This window comes from Vulpes vulpes, chromosome 9, assembly GCF_048418805.1.
Source record: "Vulpes vulpes isolate BD-2025 chromosome 9, VulVul3, whole genome shotgun sequence".
Taxonomy (NCBI): domain Eukaryota; kingdom Metazoa; phylum Chordata; class Mammalia; order Carnivora; family Canidae; genus Vulpes; species Vulpes vulpes.
This window is the reverse complement of record NC_132788.1, coordinates 100,586,791-100,611,352: the sequence shown is the minus strand read 5'-3', so window position 1 is coordinate 100,611,352 and position 24,562 is coordinate 100,586,791. Positions and strand designations below refer to the sequence as shown.

Here is a 24,562-nt window from a genome sequence, read left to right as displayed (position 1 = left end):
TATGATATCCCATTTGACAAGGCCAACCTGTTACATAGCAAGAGCTAACTGACACAATAATCCAAGTGAACAGCCATGAGGCAATTAGAATGTGTGCTGCTTTTTTTATTGGAGTTCAATTTGTCAACATATAGCATAACACCCAGTGCTCATCCCGTCAAGTGCCCCCCACAGTGCCCGTCACCCCAACCCCTCGCCCACCTCCCTTTCCACTATCCCTTGTTTGTTTCCCAGAGTTAGTTGTCTCTCATATTCTGTCACCCTCTGTGTGCTGCTTTTTATTTGTGGCATATGATCTGACAAATGAGGAGAGCAGTTGTGATCGTTCTCTTATTCAAGCTTATTTCCCATGACTTTATGAACAAGTGAATATGTGGACTTCCTTTTGCATCACTTCAAGAACTTGAAGGACATGCACATTCGTGCAGAAGAACTGGTGACCCTGACCCACATGATCAGCAGGAAATTCAGCTTTCCTGTGAAGCATCCACTGATCCTGCAGGGGGAAGGGATTTCTGAGAAAGGAGGTATGAAATGGATGATACTGATACTGCTCATTCACAATCCCTTAGCATTTGTGAGAAATATTAGGAAGAGGGAGTTATTTTGTGTAACAATAGAGAGAGTCATATTAGCAGGTAGAATTGAAAGTTTTCAAGCTGAAACATGAAGATAATGGTGAAAAAATACAGAAGACCCTAACTAACCCTTCATCTCAATGAATAAACCCCCTCAGTGTGGACACCAATGTTCCATGCTTCAATAAATAGATGCAGAGCATGAAATGTGATGTAAAATAAGAGAAGAAAGAAGTATTTTGTGTAGTAGCAAAATGAGTGTTTTGAAATTTTGCTCTGTCATATTCATGATCAGCCTGACACTAAGAACATATAAAATCAATCAATTTATTCAAATTTGTCTTTCCATGTAGACTCACTGGGAGAGATATACTTGCTAATCAGTGTTTGCAATGGCTGTGGTGGACTTTCTGGACACTTAGCTGAGTCACAAAGTAAAAACAAAATAAGATTAAAATTGAGAGGGAGAAAAACCATAAGAGTCACTGAACTCTAGGAAACAAACAGGGTTACTGGAGGGGATGTGGGTAGGGTAAAGGGATATTGGGTGATGGGCACTAAGGAGGGCACTTAATTTAATGAGCACTAGGTGTTGTATGTAATTGATGAATTATTAAGTCCTATCCCTGAAAATAAATAAATAAATAAATAAATAAATAAATAAATAAATAAGACTGTGAGTGATTGTCAGACATTAAGCACTCATTAAGCTGCCCCAAGCCTTGAAGCACCTCTTCAGAAAACCCTGGGTAACCTAGATACTAACACATGAATGACCCTGCTTTCCCCCTACAGTGCCCAAATTCTAATCATAAAGAATTCTCCAATTAAGTGTGAACCTGCCAACTCCTCAACACTCTGGCCATGGACCCTAATAAAGACAGATCCCTCAGTGATGCTCTCTCTTCCCCTCAAAATGCCTCTTTTTGCCTTTGAGACATCCCTGTATGGCCATTGGGCATTCCATGAACCCTCTGGGACCTGTGAGTAATAAACATTGAAGGTTTTTCTTCTTTTTTCTTTAAATTCAATTGTAGTGTTCAATAATTTATCAGTTGGTAAATTATTGGGTAACGCTCCATCTTTATATCTTCCTTATCCATTCAGCTGTCGATGGACATCTTGGCTCTTTCCACAGTTTGATTATTGTGGACATTGCTGTTATGAACATTGGGGTGCAGGTACACTTCGGGTCACTACATTTGTATCTTGGGGGTAAACACCTAGTACAGTAATTGCTAAGTTGTAGGGTAGCTCTAGTTTTAACCTCTCGAGGAACCTCCATTACATTTTCCAGAGTGGCTGTGCCAGCTTGCATTCCCACCAACAATGTAAGAGGGCTCCCCTTTCTCTGAAGCCTTGTCAGCATTTGTTGTTTCCTGCCTTGCACAGTAAGATACCACCTTTACACCAGTCAGAATGGCTAAAGTTAACAAAACCTTATTTTTTTTAGAGTTCTCTGATGGGTGTTGCTGAGGTATTTCTTGCAGTCTAATACCAATCAAAAGTCTGGTGCAGCCTCACCAGAGGCTCTGGTGCATCTTTGGGAATATCTGCAAGCACATGGGTACAGGGGAGTGGCTGGGCTTTCCTAGCCTGATCATCCTTGCCAAGAGCCTGAGCCTTAAAGGGAATAAGGTTAGAGTCCACATTATCAGGAAGAGGAGAGAAAGTAGTGATGGGAAAAGATTGACAGACTCTAGATGAAAATGGGGTTTTGTATTCTCCTCTACAGTAAAATTATGTGAAAGGCTTAGTAGCCAAGTGTAGGTTTTTTCATATGAAGAATACAGCTCATGATTATTCTTTTGGGAAATCTAGGGGAAATTATTTGGCATGATATAAGTCATTTGAAATGAAATTACTTTTAGGATATCCATGTCCCATGTAAGTTACAGAAGTTTCCAGGCATTTGTGATCAAAGATTGGAGAAACCAGGGACAGCTGGGTGGCTCGGTGGTTAAGTGTCTGCCTTTGGCTCAGGATGTGATCCCAGAGTCCCAGGATCGAGTCCTGGGATGAGTCCCAAATTGGGCTTCCTGCATGGAGCCTGCTTCTCCCTCTGCCTATGTCTCTGCCTCTTTCTTTCTGTGTCTCTCACGAATAAATAAATAAAATCTTTAAAAAAATATTGAAGAAACCGTTAGAGATGTATAAAGGTGGACAATGGAAAACCTGTCTATGTATCAGAGCAGAAGGTTAATAATATGAATTACTTAAATGTATAGAGAAGTTGAATTCAAACAAATGGAAATTCCAGGGTATAAATAGAAGAATCAGATTCTACAACCATGGCTTGGTCAAGAATGGCAATTCTTGACTTTGAGGCTGTGAACCCTACAAACATAGGCATTTCTTCAGCCCCAAGATGACTGGCCCTTACATCACAGGAACCCCAATGATTCTTTTCAGAGCCCTCTTTATATCTCTGTTCCTCAGGCTGTAGATGAAGGGGTTCAGCATGGGCGTGACCACTGTGTACATCACCGAGGCCACTACACTTGCATGGGAGCTTTGGGGCGCAGCAGAGCTAAGGTATACTCCTAAGCCTGTACAGTAAAATAAGGAGACAACTGAGAGGTGAGATGCACAGGTGGAAAATGCTTTATACTTACCCTGAATTGATGATATTCCGCATATGGAGGAAACTATCTTAGAATAAGAGAAAAGGATCCCAGGCAAGGGAGCCACACCCAGCAGCACAGTTGCAAAATACATCACCATGTCATTAAGAAATCTGTCAGAACAGGCATGCCCAATTACCTGATTGAGGTCACAGAAAAAATGGGGGATTTCCATGCCTGCACAGAAGGACAGTTGTAACACCATTAAGCTCTGTAACAAGGAATTGAGAACACTGATGATCCAGGCCACCAGAACAAGCAGTACACAGAACCAGGGGTTCATGATGACTGTGTAGTGCAGGGGATGGCAGATGGCCACAAAGCGGTCATAGGCCATCATACTCAAGAGAAAATCGTCACATCCTGCAAAGAGTAGGAAAAAGTATATCTGTGTGATGCATCCTGGGTAGGTTATGACTTTACTCCCAGTCTGAATGTTCTGGAGCATCTTGGGGACAGTAGTGGAGATGAAACAGATGTCTACAAAGGACAGGTTGGTGAGGAAGAAGTACATGGGGGTGTGGAGGTGGGAGTCAGAGCTGACAGCCAGGATGATTAGCAAGTTTCCAAACACAGTGATCAGGTACATGGAGAGGAAAAGCCCAAATATGAGGGGCTGCAGTTCTGATTCCCTTGAGAATCCCAGAAGAAGGAACTCTGAAATTCGTGTATCGTTGTCTGATTCCATGTGGTGGTGGTGGTGACTACAAGGAAAGAAAAAGATAAGATAATAATTTTCAAGCAAACAGGCTTCATTTATATATTTATTTTTATTTTTGAGTTTTTATTTAAATTCCAGTTAGTATATAGTGTAATATTTGTAATATAGTGTAATATTTAGTATATAGTGTAATATAGTGTAATATTTGTTTAATGTGTGCAATATAGTGATTCAACAGTTTCCAACAGTACCAGTACCTGGTGCTCATCACAAGTGCCTTCCTTAATCCTCATCACCTATTTCATCCATCTCCCCACCACCTTCTCTCTGGTAACCATCAGTGTGTTCTCTGTAGTTAAGAGTCTGTTCTAGGTGCATCTCTCTTCTTTATTTTTTCCCCTTTTGCTCATTTGTTTCTTAAATTTCTTAAATTTCACATATTAGTGAAATCATATGATATTTATCTTTCTAACTGATTTATTTCACTTAGCATAATACTCTCTACCAGCATTTGTGTCACTACAAATGGCAAGATTTCAATTTGTTTTACGAATGAGAAATTTACCATTGTGTATGTGTGTGTGTGTGTGTGTGTGTATGTGTATCTTTTTTATCCATTCATCTATTGATGGACACTTGTGTCCACAGTTTGGCTGTTGTAGATAATGCTACTAAAAACATTAGGGTGCATGTATCTCTTTGAATTAGTACTTCTGTATTTGTTGGGTAAATACCTAGTGGTGCAATTGCTGGGTCATAGGGCAGTTATATTTTTAATTTTTTGAGGAACCTCCATACTGTTTAGCAGAGTGGCTCCATCCGTTTGCATTCCCACTAAGGAAAGGATTAAGGTACAGGCAGAGAGAGATGGGATGCCCCTGAATTCCCTGACTAGGCTCATGCTGGGGGTTACTTAACTAGGCTCACAGAAATCCCAGATGTGGAGAAATGTTATAGATAAGATATTAACCAGAAAGAAGGGAACATAAGAAATCCACCTTGTTTGTCCTAAATATAGACAAGATATTCACATCATAGTTACATATCCACCTTGTTCCTCTTACGAATAGATGAGATATTTACATTATAGTTAAAAATCCCACTTTGTTTAGTTTAATGTTATAGACATGATATTTAACAAGTTGCTTGATTTGTTTTCTATAAAAGCCGGACCATTAAAACCTTCAGTGGCAACCTATTTGGAACTCTTATTACTCTAAAGAGCTTTTTTTTCTTTCCTTTCTGAGCTCACCTTTCCTCAATAAACTTTCTATTCATTTCAAACTTTTGTGTCCCCAAGATTCATTCTTCAGCTCCATGAGACAAGAATCTTGCAAGGCTGCAACACCACCATCAAGGTAAAAGGTTCTACTTTCTCCACGTCCTTGTAAACAACTGTTTTTGCATTGGAAAAGGACAAACATATGGTTTCATTCATTTGGGGAATATAAAAATTAGTGAAAGGGAATAAAGGGAAAGGAAACAAAATGAGTGAAAATATCAGTGAGGGTGAGAAAACATGAAAGACGTCTAACTCTGGGAAATGAACAAAGCGTAGTGGAAGGGGAAGTGGGCGGGAGGTTGGGGTGATTGGATGATGGACACTGAGGGGGGCACTTGGTGGATGAGCACTGGGTGTTATGCTAAATGTTGGCAAGTTGAACTCCAATAAAAAAAATTTGAAAAAATAGGTTACAGGAAAAAACAAACAAACAACTGCTGCTACTTGTGTTGTTGATTTTAGCCATTCTGACAGGTGTGAGGTGATACCTCATTGTAGTTTTGATTTGTAGCAAATGGGCATTATTAACAGAGTGACATAGTACAATTTATATTTTGCTCTCAAGAAAGCAATACATATGTTTGGTATAGATCTGATTCCATTTAAGGGAATCTACCAACATTGCTGATTAGGAATTTCTGTCCATTCAGCCTTTTTTCTAACAGGGCATGTATTATAGGTTTAATGAAAATGCTTTCCTGTTTTTGAGGTTTATATATTGAGTACTGACATCTGCTAGACAAAGAGTATAAAATGCTGAGAAAGAACTGTCCAGACAACCTTTGAGTAATTTCTGGATTGAAGGCTAGTTCTTTTTTTTTAACTTTTGAGGAAACTCCATCCTGTTTTTCAGAGTAGCTGCAACAGTTTGTATTCCCACCAAGAGGGCAAACATTCCCCTTTTCTCTGCATCCTCAACACCTATTGATTCCTGTGTTTTTAATTTTAGCCATTCTGATTGGTGTGAGGTGATATCTAATTGTAGATTTAATTTGTGTTTCCCTGATGATGAGTGATGTTGAGCATCTTTTCATGTACCTGTTAGCCATCTGTATGTCTTCTTGGAAAGGTATCTATTTATGTCTTCTTCCTTTTTCATGACTGTATTATTTGTTTTTTTGGCGGGGGGGGAGTTTAGTTTGATAAGTTTTTTAATAGATTTTGGATACTAACCTTGTATGAGATATGACATGTAAATATTCTGTAGGTTGCACTACTAGGTATTTACTGAAGGGATACAAAAATAGTAATTCAAAAGGGCACAAAAGGGCACCCTGATGTGTGCAGCAGCATTATCAATAATAGCCAAAGTATGGAGAGAGCCCAAATGTCCACTAACTGATGAATGGGGAAAAAAAAAGATGTGGTATATAAATAAAGTGGAGTATTACTCAGCCATCAAAATGTATGAAATCTTGCATTTGCAATCACACAGATGGATATAGAATATATTATGCTAAGTGAAATAAGTCAGAGAGAGATAAATACCAAATGACTTCCCTCACTCGTGGAATTTAAGAAAAATTTCAAATTTACATACTGCGGGAAAAAGAGAGGCAAACCAGGAAGTGGACCCTTAACTATAGAGAACAAACTGAGTGTTGCCAGAGGGAAGTGAGTGGCGGAGGGATAAAATAGATGATGGGGATGAAGGAGGGCACTTGTGGTGATGAGCACAAGATATGGTATGGAACTGTAGAATCACTAAATTCTACACCAGAAATGAATATTGCACTGTATGTTAACTACCTGGAATTTAAATAAATGCTTGACAGGGAAAAAAAAGTCCATACAATCCAAAGATGGAGAAGGAATATATACTTAAAAAGTAAAAAATCATAAATCATACACCATGTCAGAAGGTGACAGGTGCCATGAAGGAAAAAAAAAAGTTAGTATGAAAAGTAGTGGGTGAGAAGAGTGCTAACTTTTAATAGGAGTACAGGAAGAGGGATCCCTGGGTGGCGCAGCGGTTTGGCGCCTGCCTTTGGCCCAGGGCATGATCCTGGAGACCCGGGATCGAATCCGACGTCTGGCTCCCGGTGCATGGAGCCTGCTTCTCCCTCTGCCTGTGTATCTGCCTCTCTCTCTCTGTGACTATCATAAATAAATAAAAATAAATCTTTAAAAAAAAAGGAGTACAGGAAGACCTGCAAATAAGGTGACATTTTAACAGAGACTTCCAATAAGACTAAGCAAGAGGCAGGAGGTTTCTGGGGAATGTGTGTGTCCTGCAGGGAAAAAAGAGCAAATATGCTGCAGAAGGCACTGACTTCAGATATGCAAATCTCAGAATGAAGTCAGTGTGGTGAGGGGATGAGCAAGAGGGAGAGATGAGAGGTGGTGGCAGAGAATGGTGAGGACTAAGGTGGCTTTCCTGCCACTGATGGGACTTCAAGACACAGGAAGCCTTTCCTTCACATGGTGTTCTTTGAATTTTATTGATTTTGCTCCAAGAAATTCTGTGAACAGAGATAGATCTGATTCTTATTTTCATCTTTTGGTTAACATTCTGCATTTAAGGGTCACATATTGGAGTATATGACGTCAGGTACTTGTGCCCCTCAACACACACTGCACATAGTGCCCTATGCCCTCATGGGATTGCATTACTATCATGCTTTTTTTTTTCTATCATGCTTTTCTTAAAGATTTTATTTATTTATTCAAGACAGACAGAGAGAGAGAAAGAGAGACAGAGACAGAGACAGAGACACAGGAAGAAGGAGGCCCCATGCAGGGAGCCCGACATGGGACTCGATCCCAGGTCTCCAGGATCGCACCCCAGGCCCAAGGTAGCATCAAACCAACCGATCGGCCGTTGGGGCTGCCCACTATCATGCTTTTTTCATTGCCAACCATGGTAGTTTTGAAAGAAAATGATAGAAGGCAAGCTGTCAACATCAGATTAACTTTGCCCTGATGAATGTGTAAATAGCACTTAAATTCTAGTTAGTAAGCCTTCCCTGGACATCTAAACAAGAGGCCCCATTTTCATATGATCACCTTGCATCTTGTATTTAAAAAAAGATAAAAAAAGCAGTTCCAAAGCACAGAGAGGAACAAAATGGACACAGGTTTAAAGAGATTTATCTAATAAGCTCAAGTGGTCCCTAAGAGACTGTGATGAGCGAAAGCTTCTCTGGTTCTGGCAGCTTTCCAGCCCCAGTACATATACCCTGATGCCCAGAATAATTAACAAAGCAGGAAAAAACAATGTATCTGAACAAGAAAGAGTGACATCTTATGAGGTCAAGATAATTTACTGATTGAATATTCCTCTAGAAAAATGTACAAAGAAGGGATCCCTGGATGGCTCAGTGGTTTAGTGCCTGCCTTCAGCTCAGGGCATGGTCCTGGAGTCTTGGGATCAAGTCCCACGTCGGGCTCCCCACATTGAGCCTGCTTCTCCCTATCCCTATGTCTCTGTCTCTCATGAATAAGTAAATAAATCTTTTTAAAAATGTGCAAAGGGAATAAATCTGCAATTTACAACAGAAAATATACAATGTACTATAATGGAAGAGGATTTTTTAAAGATGAAATAATGAAAGAATTTCCGAATGTTTTAAATGCAAAACTTTTGGAATCAAAAAACCAGGTTTTGAATGTCAGATCTATAACACATAAGCTGTTTGAATTTGAGAGAGACAACTGAGCCATTCCAAATGTGAATATCCTTACTCAGGTAGTTCCCCCATACCCTCTTACTCAGGGGGAATAGCAGTATCCATCCTCCTATGGTGGCAGACAATAGTCATCAGTATATGTGAAAAGCTTACAGTATATTCCTTCCTGTGAGTAAATAAATGATTATCACCAGTGAAGAGATTTGGCTGACTTTTCTTCTGTCTCACAAATATCACTTTATGTCCCCATCCCCTTCCCCTGTCTCATCCAATGGGACTTCACTTTCCACCATGTACTGTCAACAATGACGTCCATGTTGCTGAGTCAAATGGACACTTCTCCTTTGAAAACATTACATAAACTAATTATGAATGAGTCTCCCTATTCTCAGGTAAATCTCAACTTCCTACTTCCTTTCTCTCTGACCCTTTCCTGAAATACCCGCTGAACTCTCAGACTCACCTGGGTGGGGTCTATAAGATGAAAGTCTCCATGTGGAGGTCTGAATTCTTTCCTGGATGGTTGGTGATGAAAACCAAAGCTCTGTTTCCAGGCAGACAGCAGGCAAGAATGAAATATGGGTCCCCCAGCCAGACATAGGAACAGAAAAATAACAACCATGTCCTGGCCAGTCCAGGGTTTCACTTGCTGAAGTTATGCAGCAGAGGAGATATTTACAGCTCCCTAAATCTGTTCATTAGTCACTGCTTACAGTTTTACTCCCATCTTAGAGCACTCTATTCCCTGTGGGTCACTGGTCTGGACAGAAAGGAAATTTTTCCTAGTGAGACTCTGTCCCTGGGAGACCAAATTAGAAGTCAAGTGAATCCAGCTTTATATTCCTCATTCTCCTGAACTTGCATCCCTTTCAGAGGCCTAACCTCCTGCACTTTACCTTAACCTTGAGACCATACTGAATTTATTTAGTTGAGGGGTTACGCTACCATTTATAGCTTTGGGGTGATGTTAATCAATAAGCCATGTGATCCTCTTTATGTGTTGTTTGGAGAAAAAGTCTGAGCCCTCACCCTAGAATCTCAAATAATTCTTTGTTTGATTCTTCAAAGTGAAGGACCCTGAAATGACATCAAATATACCTCTGAAAAAGACTTTTAGTTGGCAGAATTATATCCCTTAAATACTTCCAATCTTAATCCACACAATCTTTTAATATATATTGTGTCATGGCAAGGGAGAATTCAGGTTGCAAATGGTATTAACATTGCTTATCACCTGACCCTAGGATAAAGTTATTCCTATGATCCAGGTAGGCTCATTAGAACACAAGGGTCCTCAAAATGTGGAAGAGGGAGGCAGAAGTCTTGGAGTCAGAGAGAGATTTTGAGATGCTATGGTGTTGGCTTTGAAAATAAAGAAGGGAATGTGAGTCAGGGAGTATAGGTGACTCTAACACTAGAAAAAGAATGAAAATATATTCACCCCCAGGTCTCCAGAATGAACTCTCCTCTGTAGATAGTGATTTTAGCCCAGGGAGACCTATTTCAGACTTCTGATTTCCAGAACTATCAGAAAATACTCTGATTTGTTTTAAGGCAGCAGCATGGTAATTTGTTACAATCACAACAAAAGTCTAATCCAGACATTTACCCAATAACATTTTGTTCAAGGGAAATGAATTCAGCCTTGGATCTTATTTATTTATATCCTCCTGAATAAGGATATTTGGTGTTGAAATCCCACTTTAAGTAGAAAAAGAAATCTGAAGTCACTTTGGAGTTGTTCACCCCAAGAGCTGGTACAGAAAGTCTCCCACGGGGATGTCTGGGTGGCTCAGAAGTTAAGCATCTGCCTTTGGCCTAGGGTGTGACCCTGGAGTCCCAGGATTGAGTTCCACGTGGGGCTCCCTGCATGGAGCCTGCTTCTCTCTCTGCCTATGTCTCCACCTCTCTCTGTGTGTCTCTCATGAATAAATAAATAATTTTTTTAAGAGTCTCCCATGCCATAAGCTGTACTAACTTGCAAACACTAAAGGAGAAAAATTGCATCCTTAAGGACAATTGTTCTATCTTAAATTCCTGTATCCAAACTTTTGCATACTTTTACTTTCGCATTAATACAAATGTTCATTCTTTTCATTTTTATCCCCTTCCCCAACTTTGTGGCATGAAATATGACTAATATTGAGTGAGTGTGTGTGCATATAAATGTCATGTTTACTTGAAAGAAAAGTGTATATAAACACACACACATACACACACACCTGAACATAACACATCATACCCTTCACTACTGAACATTTTCTTAGGGATCTATAAACATGACCACATATTTGTTCATTCCCATAGTATTCTTCTGAAATCAGTTTTACTATCCTGTGTTATTCTCAGAAATAAGGTTCAGGAGGGCACTTGATGGGATGAGTACTGGGTGCTATACTATATGTTGGCAAATCAAACTCCAGTAAAAAAAATATAAATATACAAAAAAAAAAAAAGAAATAAGGTTCAGGAGTATTAAATTTTACTAAGTTATAGAACAAAATAGTGAAAGCTTATTGTGCATTTTCTAGAATTACATACAGAAGAAATCATTCAGAATGTGCTCCTAAATTTTGTGCAATGCCTTTAATGCAGCAAAGTTTACACTTTATTTAAAATTTTTATTGAAATAGTTGACAATGCTATATTAGTTTCATATGTACAACATAGTGATCCAACCCACAACTCTTTGTTATGCTGTGCTCACCAAAAGTGCCAAACTACATAAATAGGTGCAATTTATTATATATAATTATACTTCAACAATATAGTTAATGGAGAAAGTCAAGTGGAGCATGGCTGAGGGTAGGATCTAGAGCACGGATACAGCTGATTCGCATCAAAAGGGATGGAAGATATCTTTTCTAACTAGAAAGAAAACAAAAAGTCTATATGGATATAGGACCAATGAAATTAAGGCAATTTGCATTTGGTATGCCGACTCGAAATTAGTGTCAGATACTGATCTTATATTCAAAATACTCTTTCCCAAAGAACAAACAAAGCCCACTGTGACTGGAAGAAAGGAAATAATAAAGAGCAGAACAGAAGTAAATGACATAGAGACTTCAAAGAGTAACAGAAAAAAATGAGTAAAACAAAGCTACTTCTTTGAAAAGTTCAACAAAACTGACAAATGCTTAGGTACACTCATGAAGAAAAAAAGAAATGACACAAATAAAATCAAAGATGAAAAAGGAGTGGTAACAAGTGATGCGGCAGATATACAAAGAATTATAAAAGATTACTATGAACTTTATATGCCAACAAAGTGGACAATCTAGAAGAAATGGATGAAGTCCTAGAAATATATAATCTTTCAAAATGGAAACAGACAGGAGGGGCAAGATGGTGGAAGAGTAGGGTCCCCAAGTCACCTGTCCCACCAAATTACTTAGATAACATTCAAATCAATATGAAAACCTACAAATTCGGCCTGAGATTTAAAGAGAAAACAGCTGGAATGCTACAGTGAGAGGAGTTCATGCTTCTATCAAATACAACCTGATTTTGGCCACTCTGCCCTAAGCAAAATGACCAGAAGGAAAAACTCACCTCAAATCAAAGAAAAAAAAAGAAAAGAAAAGAAAAGAAAAAGAAAGAATCAGAAACAGTCCTCTCTCCCACAGAGTTACAAAATATGGAATACAATTCAATGTCAGAAAGCCAATTCAGAAGCACTATTATACAGCTACTGGTGACTCTAGAAAAAACCATAAAGGACTCAAGAGACTTAATGACTGCAGAATTTAGATCCAATCAGGCAGAAATTAAAAATCAATTAAATGAGATGCAATCCAAGCTAGAAGTCCTAATGACGAAGCTTAACGAGGTGGAAGAACAAGTGAGTGACATAGAAGACAAGTTGATGGCAAAGAGGGAAACTGAGGAAAAAAGAGACAGGCAATTAAAAGACCATGAGGATAGATTAAGGGAAATAAATGACAGCCTGAGGAAGAAAAACCTACGTTTAATTGGGGTTCCCGAGGGCGCCGAAAAGGACAGAGGGCCAGAATATGTATTTGAACAAATCCTAGCTGAAAACTTTCCGAATCTGGGAAGGGAAACAGGCATTCAGATCCAGGAAATAGAGAGATCCTGCCTAAAATCAACAAAAACTGATCAACACCTCGACATTTAATAGTGAAGCTTGCAAATTCCAAAGATAAGGAGAAGATCCTTAAAGCAGCAAGAGAAAAAAAGTCCCTGACTTTTATGGGGAGGAATATTAGGGTAACAGCAGACCTCTCCACAGAGACCTGGCAGGCCAGAAAGGGCTGGCAGGATATATTCAGGGTCCTAAATGAAAAGAACATGCAACCAAGAATACTTTATCCAGCAACGCTTTCATTCAAAATGGAAGGAGAGATAAAGAGCTTCCAAGACAGGCAGGAACTGAAAGAATATGTGACCTCCAAACCAGCTCTGCAAGAAATTTTAAGGGGGACTCTTAAAATTCCCCTTTAAGAAGAAGTTCAGTGGAACAATCCACAAAAACAGGGACTAAATAGATATCATGATGACACTAAACTCTTATCTTTCAATAGTAACTCTGAATGTGAACGGGCTTAACCCCATCAAAAGGCGTAGGGTTTCAGACTGGATAAAAAAGCAGGACCCATCTATTTGCTGTCTACAAGAGACTCATTTCAGACAGAAGGACACCAACAGCCTGAAAATAAAAGGTTGGTGAACCATTTACCATTCAAATGGTCCTCAAAAGAAAGCAGCGGTAGCCATCCTCATATCAGATAAACTAAAATTTACCCCGAAGACTGTAGTGAGAGATGAAGAGGGACACTATATCATACTTAAAGGATCCATCCAACAAGAGGACTTAACAATCCTCAATATATATGCCCTGATTGTGGGAGCTCCCAAATATTTAAATCAATTAATAACCAAAGTGAAGAAATACGTAGATAATAATACACTTATGCTTGGTGACTTCAATGTAGCTCTTTCTATACTCAATAGGTCTTCTAAGCACAACATCTCCAAAGAAACGAGAGCTTTAAATGAAACACTGGACCAGATGGATTTCACAGATATCTACAGAACTTTGCATCCAAACTCAACTGAATACACATTCTTCTCAAGTGCCCATGGAACTTTCTCCACATAGACCACATACTGGGTCACAAATCGGGTCTGAACCGATACCAAAAGATTGGGATTGTCCCCTGCATATTCTCAGACCATAATGCCTTGAAATAAGAACTAAATCACAACAAGAAGTTTGGAAGGACCTCAAACACGTGGAGGTTAAGGACCATCCTGCTAAAAGATGAAAGGGTCAACCAGGAAATTAAGGAAGGATTAAAAAGATTCATGGAAACTAATGAGAATGAAGACACAACTGTTCAAAATCTTTGGGATGCAGCAAAAGCAGTCTTGAGGGGGAAATACATCGCAATACAAGCATCCATTCAAAAACTGGAAAGAACTCAAATACAAAAGCTTACCTTACACAAAAAGGAGCTAGAGAAAAAAGAGCAGATAGATCCTACACCCAGCAGAAGAGAGTTAATTAAGATTAGAGCAGAACTCAACGAAATTGAGACGAGAAGAACTGTGGAACAGATCAACAGAACCAGGAGTTGGTTTTGAAAGAATTAATAAGATAGATAAACCATTAGCCAGCCATATTAAAAAGAAGAGAGAGAAGACTCAAATTAATAAAATCATGAATGAGAAAGGGGAGATCACTACCAACACCAAGGAAATACAAATGATTTTAAAAACATATTATGAACAGCTCTACGCCAATAAATTAGGCAATCTAGAAGAAATGGATGCATTCCTGGAAAGCCACGATCTACCAAAACTGGAACAGGAAGAAACAGAAAACCTGAACAGGCCAATAACCAGGGAAGAAATTGAAGCAGTCATCAAAAACCTCCCAAGACACAAAAGTCCAGGGCCAGATGGCTTCCCAGGGGAATTCTATCAAACGTTTAAAGAAGAAACCATACCTATTCTACTAAAGCTGTTTGGAAAGATAGAAAGAGATGGAGTACTTCCAAATTCGTTCTATGAGGCCAGCATCACCTTAATTCCAAAACCAGACAAAGACCCCACCAACAAGGAGAATTACAGACGAATATCCCTGATGAACATCGATGCAAAAATTCTCAACAAGATACTAGCCAATAGGATCCAAAACACATTAAAATTATTCACCATGACCAAGTAGGATTTATCCCCGGGACACAAGGCTGGTTCAACACTCGTAAAACCATCAATGTGATTCATCATATCAGCAAGAGAAAAACCAAGAACCATATGATCCTCTCATTAGTTGCAGAGAAAGCATTTGACAAAATACAGCATCCATTCCTGATCAAAACTCTTCAGAGTGTAGGTATAGAGGGAACATTCCTCGACATCTTAAAAGCCATCTACGAAAAGCCCACAGCAAATATCATTCTCAATGGGGAAGCACTGGGAGTCTTTTCCTTAAGATCAGGAACAAGACAGGGATGTCCACTCTCACCACTGCTATTCAACATAGTACTGGAAGTCCTTGCCTCAGCAATCAGACAACAAAAAGATATTAAGGCATTCAAATTGGCAAAGAAGAAGTCAAACTCTTCTTTTTCACCGATGACATAATACACTACATAGAAAACCCAAAAGCCTCCACCCCAAGATTGCTAGAACTCATACAGCAATTTGGCAGGGTGGCAGGATACAAAATCAATGCCCAGAAATCAATGGCATTTCTATACACTAACAATGAGACTGAAGAAAGAGTAATTAAGGAGTCAATCCCATTTACAATTGCACCCAAAAGCATAAGATACCTAGGAATAAACCTAACCAAAGAGGTAAAGGATCTATACCCTCCAAATTACAGAGCACTTCTGAACGAAACTGAGGAAGACACAAAGAGATGGAAAAATATTCCATGTTCATGGATTGGCAGAATTAATATTGTAAAAATGTCAATGTTACCCAGGGCAATTTACACGTTCAATGCAATCCCTATCAAAATACCATGGACTTTCTTCAGAGAGTTAGAATAAATTATTTTAAGATTTGTGTGGAATCAGAAATGACCCCGAATAGCCAGGGGAATTTTAAAAAAGAAAACCATCTCTGGGGGCATCACAATGCCAGATTTCAGGTTGTACTACAAAGCTGTGTTATTCAAGCCGGTGTGGTACAGGCACAAAAACAGACACATAGATCAATGGAACAGAATAGAGAACCCAGAAGTAGACCCTGAACTTTATGGTCAACTAATATTTGATAAAGGAGGAAAGACTATCCATTGGAAGGAAAACAGTGTCTTCAATAAATCGTGCTGGGAAAATTGGACATCCACATGCAGAAGAATGAAACTAGACCACTCTCTTGCACCATACACAAAGATAAACTCAAAATGGATGAGAGATCTAAATGTGAGACAAGATTCCAACAAAATCCTAGAGGAGAACACAGGCAACACCATTTTTGAACTCGGCCACAGTAACTTCTTGCAAGATACATCCACGAAGGCAAAAGAAAGAAAAGCAAAAATGAACTATTGGAACTTCATCAAGATAAGAAGCTTTTGCACAGCAAAGGATACAGTCAACAAAACTAAAAGACAACCTACAGAATGGGAGAAGATATTTGCAAATGACATGTCAGATGAAGGGGTAGTATCCAAGATCTATAAAGAACTTATTAAACTCAACACCAAAGAAACAAACAATCCAATCATGAAATAGGCAAAAGACATGAAGAGAACTCTCACAGAGGAAGACATAGACATGGCCAACATGCACATGAGAAAATGCTCCGCATCACTTGCCATCAGGGAAATACAAATCAAAACCACAATGAGATACCACCTCACACCAGTGAGAATGGGGAACATTAACAAGGCAGGAAACCACAAATGTTGGAGGGGATGCAGAGAAAAGGGAACCCTCTTACACTGTTGGTGGGAATGTGAACTGGTGCAGCCACTCTGGAAGACTGTGTGGAGGTTCCTCAAAGAGTTAAAAATAAACCTGCCCTACAAATCCAGGAATTGCACTGTTGGGGATTTACCCCAAAGATTCAGATGCAATGAAATGCTGGGACACCTGCACCCCGATGTTTCTAGCAGCAATGTCCACAATAGCCAAACTGTGGAAGGAGCCTCGGTGTCCATCGAAAGATGAATGGATAAAGAAGATGTGGTTTATGTATACAATGGAATATTACTGAGCCATTATAAACGACAAATACCCACCATTTGCTTCAATGTGGATCGAACTGGAAGGTATTATGCTGAGTGAGGTAAGTCAATCGGAGAAGGACAAACATTGTATGTTCTCATTCATTTGGGGAATATAAATAATAGTGAAAAGGAATATAAGAGAAGGGAGAATAAATGTGGGGGAAATATCAGAAAGGGAGACAGAACATAAAGACTACTAACTCTGGGAAATGAACTAGGGTGATGGAAGGGGAGGACGGCGGGGGCTGGGGGTGAATCGGTGACGGGCACTGAGGGGTGCATTTGACGGGATGAGCACTGGGTGTTATTCTGTATATTGGTAAATTGAACACCAATAAAAAATAAATTTATTATTTGAAAAATGATGACCAATGGAAAAAAAGAAAAAAAGAAAACCCAAGAGACTCCACCCCAAGATTGCTAGAACTCATACAGGAATTCGACAGTGTGGCAGGATACAAAATCAATGCCCAGAAGTCAGTGGCATTTCTATACACTAACAATAAGACTGAAGAAAGAGAAATAAAGGAGTCAATCCCATTTTCATTTGCACCCAAAAGCATAAGATACATAGGAATAAACCTAACCCAAGAGGTAAAGGATCCATACCCTAAAAATGACACAACACTTCTGAAAGAAATTGAGGAAGACACAAAGAGAAGGAAAATTATTACATGCTCAGGGATTGGAAGAATTAATATTGTGAAAATATCAATGCTTACCAGGGAAATTTACACGTTCTTGCAATTGCTATCAAAATACCATGGTCTTTCTTCAGAGAGTTGAAACAAATTATCTTAAAATTTGTGTGGAATTAGAAAGACACCAAATAGTCAGTGGAATTTTAAAAAAGAAAACCATATCTCAGGGCATCACAATGCCAGATTTCAGATTGTACTACAAAGCTGTGGTCATCAAGAGAGTGTGGTACTGGCACAAAAACAGACACAGAGATCAATGGGACACAATAGAGAATCCAGAAGTGGACCCTCAACTTTATGGTCAACTTATATTCAACAAAGCAGGAAAGGCTATCCACTGGAAAAAAGACAGTCTCTTCAATAAATGGTGCTGGGAAAATTGGACATCCACATGCAGAAGAATGAAACTGGACCATTCTCTTACACCATACACAAGATAAACTCAAAATGGATGAAAGACCTTAATGTGAGACAAGATTCTATTAAAATCCTAGAGGAGAACATAAGCAACACCCTTTTTGAACTTGGCCACAGTAACTTCTTGCAAGATTCATCCATGAAGGCAAGAGAAACAAAAGCAAAAATGAACTATTAGACTTCATAAAGGTAAGAAGCTTTTGCACAGCTAAAGATACAGTCAATAAAACTAAAATACAACCCACAGAATGGGAGAAGATTTTGCAAATGACATTAAGGTAAAGGACCAGTATCCAAGATCTATAAAGAACTCATTAAACTCAACACCAAAGAAACAAACAATCCAATCATGATAATGGGCAAAAGACATGAAGAGAAATCTCACAGTAGAAGACATAGACATGGCCAACATGCACATGAGAAAATGCTCTGCATCACTGGCCATCAGGGAAATACAAATCAAAACCACAATGAGATACCACCTCACGCCAGTGAGAATGGGGAACATTAACAACGCAGGATACAAGAAATGTTGGAAGGATATGGAGAAAAGGGAACCCTCTTGCACAGCTGGTGGGAATGTGAACTGTTGCAGCCACTCTGGAAAACTGTGTGGAGGTTCCTCAAAGAGATAAAAATAGATCTGCCCTATGACCCAACCCAGCAATTGCACTGCTGGGGATTTACCCCAAGGATACAGATGCAGTGAAACACTGGGACACCTGCACCCCGATGTTTCTAGCAGCAATGTCCACAATAGCCAAACTGTGGCAGGAGCCTCATTGTCCATCAAAAGATGAATGGGTAAAGAAGATATGGTCTATGTATACAATGGAATATTACTGAGCCATTATAAATGACAAATACCCACAATTTGCTTTGATGTGAATGGAGGGTATTATGCTGAGTGAAATAAGTCAATTGGAGAAGGAGAAACATTATGTGGTGTCATTCATTTGGGGAATATAAAGATAGTGAAAGGAAATAAAGGGGAAAGGAGAAAAAATGAGTGGGACATATCAGAGAGGGAGACAGAACATGAGAGACTTTCTAACTCTGGGAAATGAAAAAGGGGTGGTGGAAAGGGACGTGGGTGGGGGGTGGGGTTGACTGGGCAACAGGGGTTACCTGAGGGGTGTACTTGATGGGATGAGCACTGGGTATTATGCTATATGTTGGCAAATTGAACGCCAATAAAAAAAAATTTAAAGGCAAAATAGAACCAAAAAGAAATAGAAAATCTGAACAGACCAATTATAAGAAACAAAATTAAATTGTTAATCATAAACCAACCAAAATTACAGGTTTAGGACAAGATGGATTCACGAGTGAATTCTACCAGACTTTTAAAATTTTTATTTAAATTCATTTAGCATATGTTTCATTGGTTTCATAAGTAGACATCAGTGATTCATCATTCTTATATAATACACGGTGCTCATCGCATCATGTGCCCTCCTTAATGTTCATAACCCAGTTACCCCACACCCCTCACCCTCTTTCTCCAACAAGCCTCGGTTTTTTTCCTATGATTAAGAGTCTCTTATCATTTGTCTCCATCTCTGATTTCATCTTGTTTTATTTTTACCTCTATTCCCCTCTGACCCTCTGTTTTGGTTCTTAAATTTCACATATGAATGAGATCATATGATATTCATCTTTCTTTGATTCACTTAATTAGCTTAGCAAAATATGCATTACTTCCATCTATATTAGGCTGAGTAGTATCCATTATATATATAATGTATGTATGTAAATATTAATATATATATTTAATTGTATATATTAATCACATCTTCTTTATCCATTCATCTGTCAAAGGACATTTGGGATCTTTCCAGATGGCTGTTGTGGACATTGCTGCTATAAACACTGGGGTGCAAGTTTCCCTTTGGATCAGTACATTTGTATCTTTGGGATAGATACCCAGAAGTCCAATTACTGGTTCATAGGGTAGCTCTATTTTCAACTTTTAGGAACCTACATACTGTTTTCCAGAGTGTCTGTACCATCTTACATTTCCAACAGTGTAATAGTGTTCCGCTTTTTCTGCATCCTCACCAACATTTTTTTGTTTCCTATCTTGTTAATTTTAGCCATTGTGACTGGTGCAATGTGGTATGTCATCATGGTTTTGATTTGTATTTCCCTGATGCCACATGCTGTGGAGCATTTTTTCATGTGACTGTTGGCTATTTGTATGTCTTCTTTGGAGAAATGTCTGTTCATGTCTTTTGCCCATTTCTTGACTGGATTATTTGTTCTTTGGATGTTGAGTTTTATAAGTTCTTTACAGATTTGTAATGCTAGCCCTTAATCTGATGTGTCATTTGCAAATATCTTCTCCTATTCTGTTGGTTGTCTTTTAGTTATGCTGTTTCCTTTGCTCTGCAAAAGGCTTTAATATTGTTGAAGTCCCAATAGTTCATTTTTGCCTTTGAATCCCTTGCCTTTGGAGACATGTCTAGCAAGAAGTATCTGCAGCTGAAGTCATAAAGGTTGCTGCCTGTGTTCTCCAATAGGATTTTAATGGATTCCTATTTCACATTTAAGTCTTTCATCCATTTTGAGTTTATTTGGTGTATGGTGTATCCAAAAATTGGTCCAGTTTCATTCTTCTGCATGTAGCTCTTTAGTTTTCCCATCACCATTTGTGGAAGAGACTATCTTTTTTATATTGGGAATTATTTCCTGCTTTGTTGAAGATGAGTTGACCATAGAGTCAAGAGTACGTATCTGGGTTCTCTATTCTGTTCCGTTGATCTACCTGTCTGTTTTTGTGCCAGTACCATACTAAGTTGATGTTTACATGAAGTCCAAAACTGTGATGCCCCCAGCTTTGGTTTTCTTTTTCAACATTCCTTTGGCTACTCAGGGGCTTTTCTGGTTCCATACAAAATTTATGATTATTTGTTCTAATTCTGTGAAATAAGTTGATGGTATCTGGATAGAGATTGTGTTGAATCTTTGCTGTAGTAGCATAGAGACTTTAAGAATATTTGTCCTTGGGCAGCCCAGGTGGCCCAGTGGTTTCAGTGGCATGGCCTTCAGCCCAGGGCATGATCCTGGAGACCTGGGGGTCCCACGTCAGGCTCCCTGCATGGAGCCTGCTTCTCCCTCTGCTTGTCTCTCCCTCTCCCTCTCTCTCTCTCTCTCTCTCTCTCTCTCTCTCTCTCAAATAAATAAAATTCTAAAAAGAAGGAAAACTAGAAAATTGTCAAATATCTGAAGGTTTAAAAACATACTCTTAACCAACTAATGAGTCCAAGAATAAATAACAAAGGATATTATAAAATCTTTAAGAAAAACAAAAATGAGAATACAACATTCTATAATTTATGGGATTTGGTAAAAGCAGTGGTCAGAGAGTAAATTTATAGCTGTAAATGCCTACTTTAAAAAAAAAAAGAAATATCTTCTCCCATTCTGTAGGTGGTCTTTGAGTTTTGTTGCCAGTATCTTTTGTTGTGCAAAAGCTTCTTATCTTGATGAAGTCCCAATAGTTCATTTTTGCTTTTGTTTCTCTTGCCTTCATGCATGGATCTTGCAAGAAGTTATTTGATCTTGCAAGTTCAAAAAGGGTGTTGCCTGTGTTCTCCTCTAGGATTTTGATGGAATCTTGTCTTACATTTAGATCTTTCATCCATTTTGAGTTTATCTTTGTGTAAGGTGCAAGAGAGTGGTCTGGTTTCATTCTTCCGCATGTGGATGTCCAATTTTTCCAGCACATTTATTGAAGAGATTATCTTTTTTCCAGTGGAGAGTCTTTCCTCCTTTGTCAAATGTTACTTCACCATAAAGTTGAGGGTCTACTTCTGGATTCTCTATTCTGTTCCATTGATCTATGTGTCTGCTTTTGTGCCAGTACCACACTGTCTTGATGAGCACAGCTTTGTAGTACAACCTGAAATCTGGCATTGTGAGGCCCCAAGCTATGGTTTTCTTTTTTAAAAATCCCCTGGCTATTTGGGGTCTTTTCTGATTCCACACAAATCTTGAGATGATTTGTTACAACTCTCTGAATGATTGAATTGAACGTGTAAATTGCCCTGGTAAGCATTGATATTTTCACAATATTAAATCTTTCAATCCGGGATCCCTGGGTGGCGCAGCGGTTCCACGCGTGCCTTTGGCCCAGGGCGCGATCCTGGAGACCCAGGATTGAATCCCACATCGGGCTCCCGGTGCATGGAGCCTGCTTCTCCCTCTGCTTGTGTCTCTGCCTCTCTCTCTCTCTCTCTCTCTCTCTGTGTGACTATCATAAATAAATAATAATAATAAAAAAATTAATTCTTTCAATCCATGAGCATGGACTATTTTTCCATCTCTTTGTGTCTTCCTCAATTTCTTTCAGAAGTGCTCCGCAGTTTGGAGGGTATAAATCCGTTATCTCCCTGGTTAGGTTTATTCCTAGGTATCTTATGCTTTTGGGTGCAATTGTAAATGGGATTGACTCCTTTATTTCTCTTTCTTCAGTCTCATTGTTAGTGTATAGAAATGCCACTGACTTCTGGGCATTGATTCTATATCCCACCACACTGCCAAATTCCTGTATGAGTTCTAGCAATCTTGGGGTGGAGTCGTTTGGGTTTTCTTTTTTTTTTTTTTTTTAATTTTTTTTTTTTTTATGATAGTCACACAGAGAGAGAGAGAGAGGCAGAGACACAGGCAGAGGGAGAAGCAGGCTCCATGCACCAAGAGCCCGATGTGGGATTCGATCCCGGGTCTCCAGGATCGCGCCCTGGGCCAAAGGCAGGCGCCAAACCGCTGCGCCACCCAGGGATCCCCGTTTGGGTTTTCTATGTAGAGTATCATGTTCATCTGCGAAGAGGGAGAGTTTGACTTCTTCTTTGCCAATTTGAATGCCTTTTATTTCCTTTTGTTGTCTGATTGCTGAGGCTAAGACTTCCAGTACCATGTTGAATAGCAGTGGTGAGAGTGGACATCCCTGTCTTGTTCCTGATCTTAGGAGAAAGGCTCCCAGTGCTTCCCCATTGAGAATGATATTTGCTGCAGGCTTTTTGTAGATGGCTTTTAAGATGCTGAGGAATGTTCCCTCTATCCTTACACTCTAACGAGTTTTGATCAGGAATGGATGCTGTATTTTGTCAAATGCTTTCTCTGCAACTATTTAGAGGATCATATGGTTCTTGTTTTTTCTCTTGCTAACATGATCAATCATATTGATTGTATTATGAGGGTTGAACCAGCCTTGCATCCCAAGGATAAATCCCACTTGGTCATGGTGAATAATCTTCTTAATATACTGTTGGATCCTATTGGCTAGTATCTTGTTGAGAATCTCTGCATCGATGTTCATCAGGGATATTCGTCTGTAATTCTCCTTTTCGGTGGGGTCTTTTCTGGTTTTGGAATTAAGGTGATGCTGGCCTCATAGAATGAGTTTGGAAGTGTTCCATCTCTTCTTATCTTTCCAAACAGCTTTAGTAGAATAGGTATGGTGTCTTCTTTAAACATTTGATAAAGTTCCCCAGGGAAGCCATCTGGCCCTGGACTTTTGTGCCTTGGGAGGTTTTTGATGACTACTTTAATTTCCTCCCTGTTTGTTGGCCTGTTCAGGTTTTCTATTTCTTCCTGTTCCAGTTTTGGTAGTTTGTGGTTTTCCAGAAATGCGTCCTTCTAGATTGCCTAATTTATTAGCATATAGCTGCTCATAATAAGTTTTTAGTGTCGTTTGTATTTCCTTGTTATTTGCTGTGGTCTCTCCTTTCTCATTCATGATTTTATTAATTTGAGTCTTCTCTCTCTTCTTTTTAATAAGGCTGGCTAATGGTTTATCTCTCTTATTAATTCTTTCAAAGAACCAACATCTGTTTTGTTGATCTGTTCCACAGTTCTTCTGGTCTCTATTTCACTGAGTTCTGCTTGAATCTTTATTAACTCTCTTCTTCTGCTGAGTGAAGATTTTATTTGCTGTTCCTTTTCCAGCTCCTATAGTTGGAAGGTTTGCTTTTGTATTTGAGTTCTTTCCAGTTTTTTGAGGGATACTTGTATTGCTATGTATTTCCTCCTTTCGACTGCTTTTGCTGTATCCCAAAGATTTTGAATGTTTGTATTTCATTATCATTAGTTTCCATGAGTCTTTTTAATTATTTCCTAATATCCTGGTTAACCCTTTCATCTTCTAGCAGGATGGTCCTTAAACCTCCTCGTATTTGAAATTCTTCCAAACTTCTTCTTGTGATTTAGTTCTAGTTTCAAAGCATTATGGTCTGAAAATATGCAGTGGATGTTATCAATATTTTCCTATCAGTTAACACCTGATTTGTGACTCAACGTGTGGTCTATTCTGGATAAAGTTCCATGTGCACTTGAGAAAAATGTGTATTCAGTTGCGTTTGGATGTAAAGTTCTGTAAATATCTGTGAAATCCTTCTGGTCCAGTGTATCATTTAAAGCTCTTTGTTCTTTGGAGATGGTGTGCTTAGAAGACC

At 39.0% G+C, this 24,562-nt stretch overlaps 1 protein-coding gene across 1 annotated transcript; it reads right to left on the bottom strand.

Moving 5' to 3' along the window:
• Nucleotides 1-2,957: 2,957 nt before the first annotated feature.
• LOC112913217 (olfactory receptor-like protein OLF4) lies at nucleotides 2,958-3,890 on the bottom strand. The gene has a single exon (XM_072718852.1). The coding sequence runs from the start codon at nucleotides 3,888-3,890 to the stop codon at nucleotides 2,958-2,960; it is 933 nt and encodes a 310-aa protein (XP_072574953.1).
• Nucleotides 3,891-24,562: the final 20,672 nt, after the last annotated feature.

What these genes read in the sequence shown, in the direction of transcription:
- LOC112913217 (XM_072718852.1), bottom strand. Translation starts at nt 3,890, where the DNA reads ATGGAATCAGACAACGATACACGAATTTCAGAGTTCCTTCTTCTGGGA.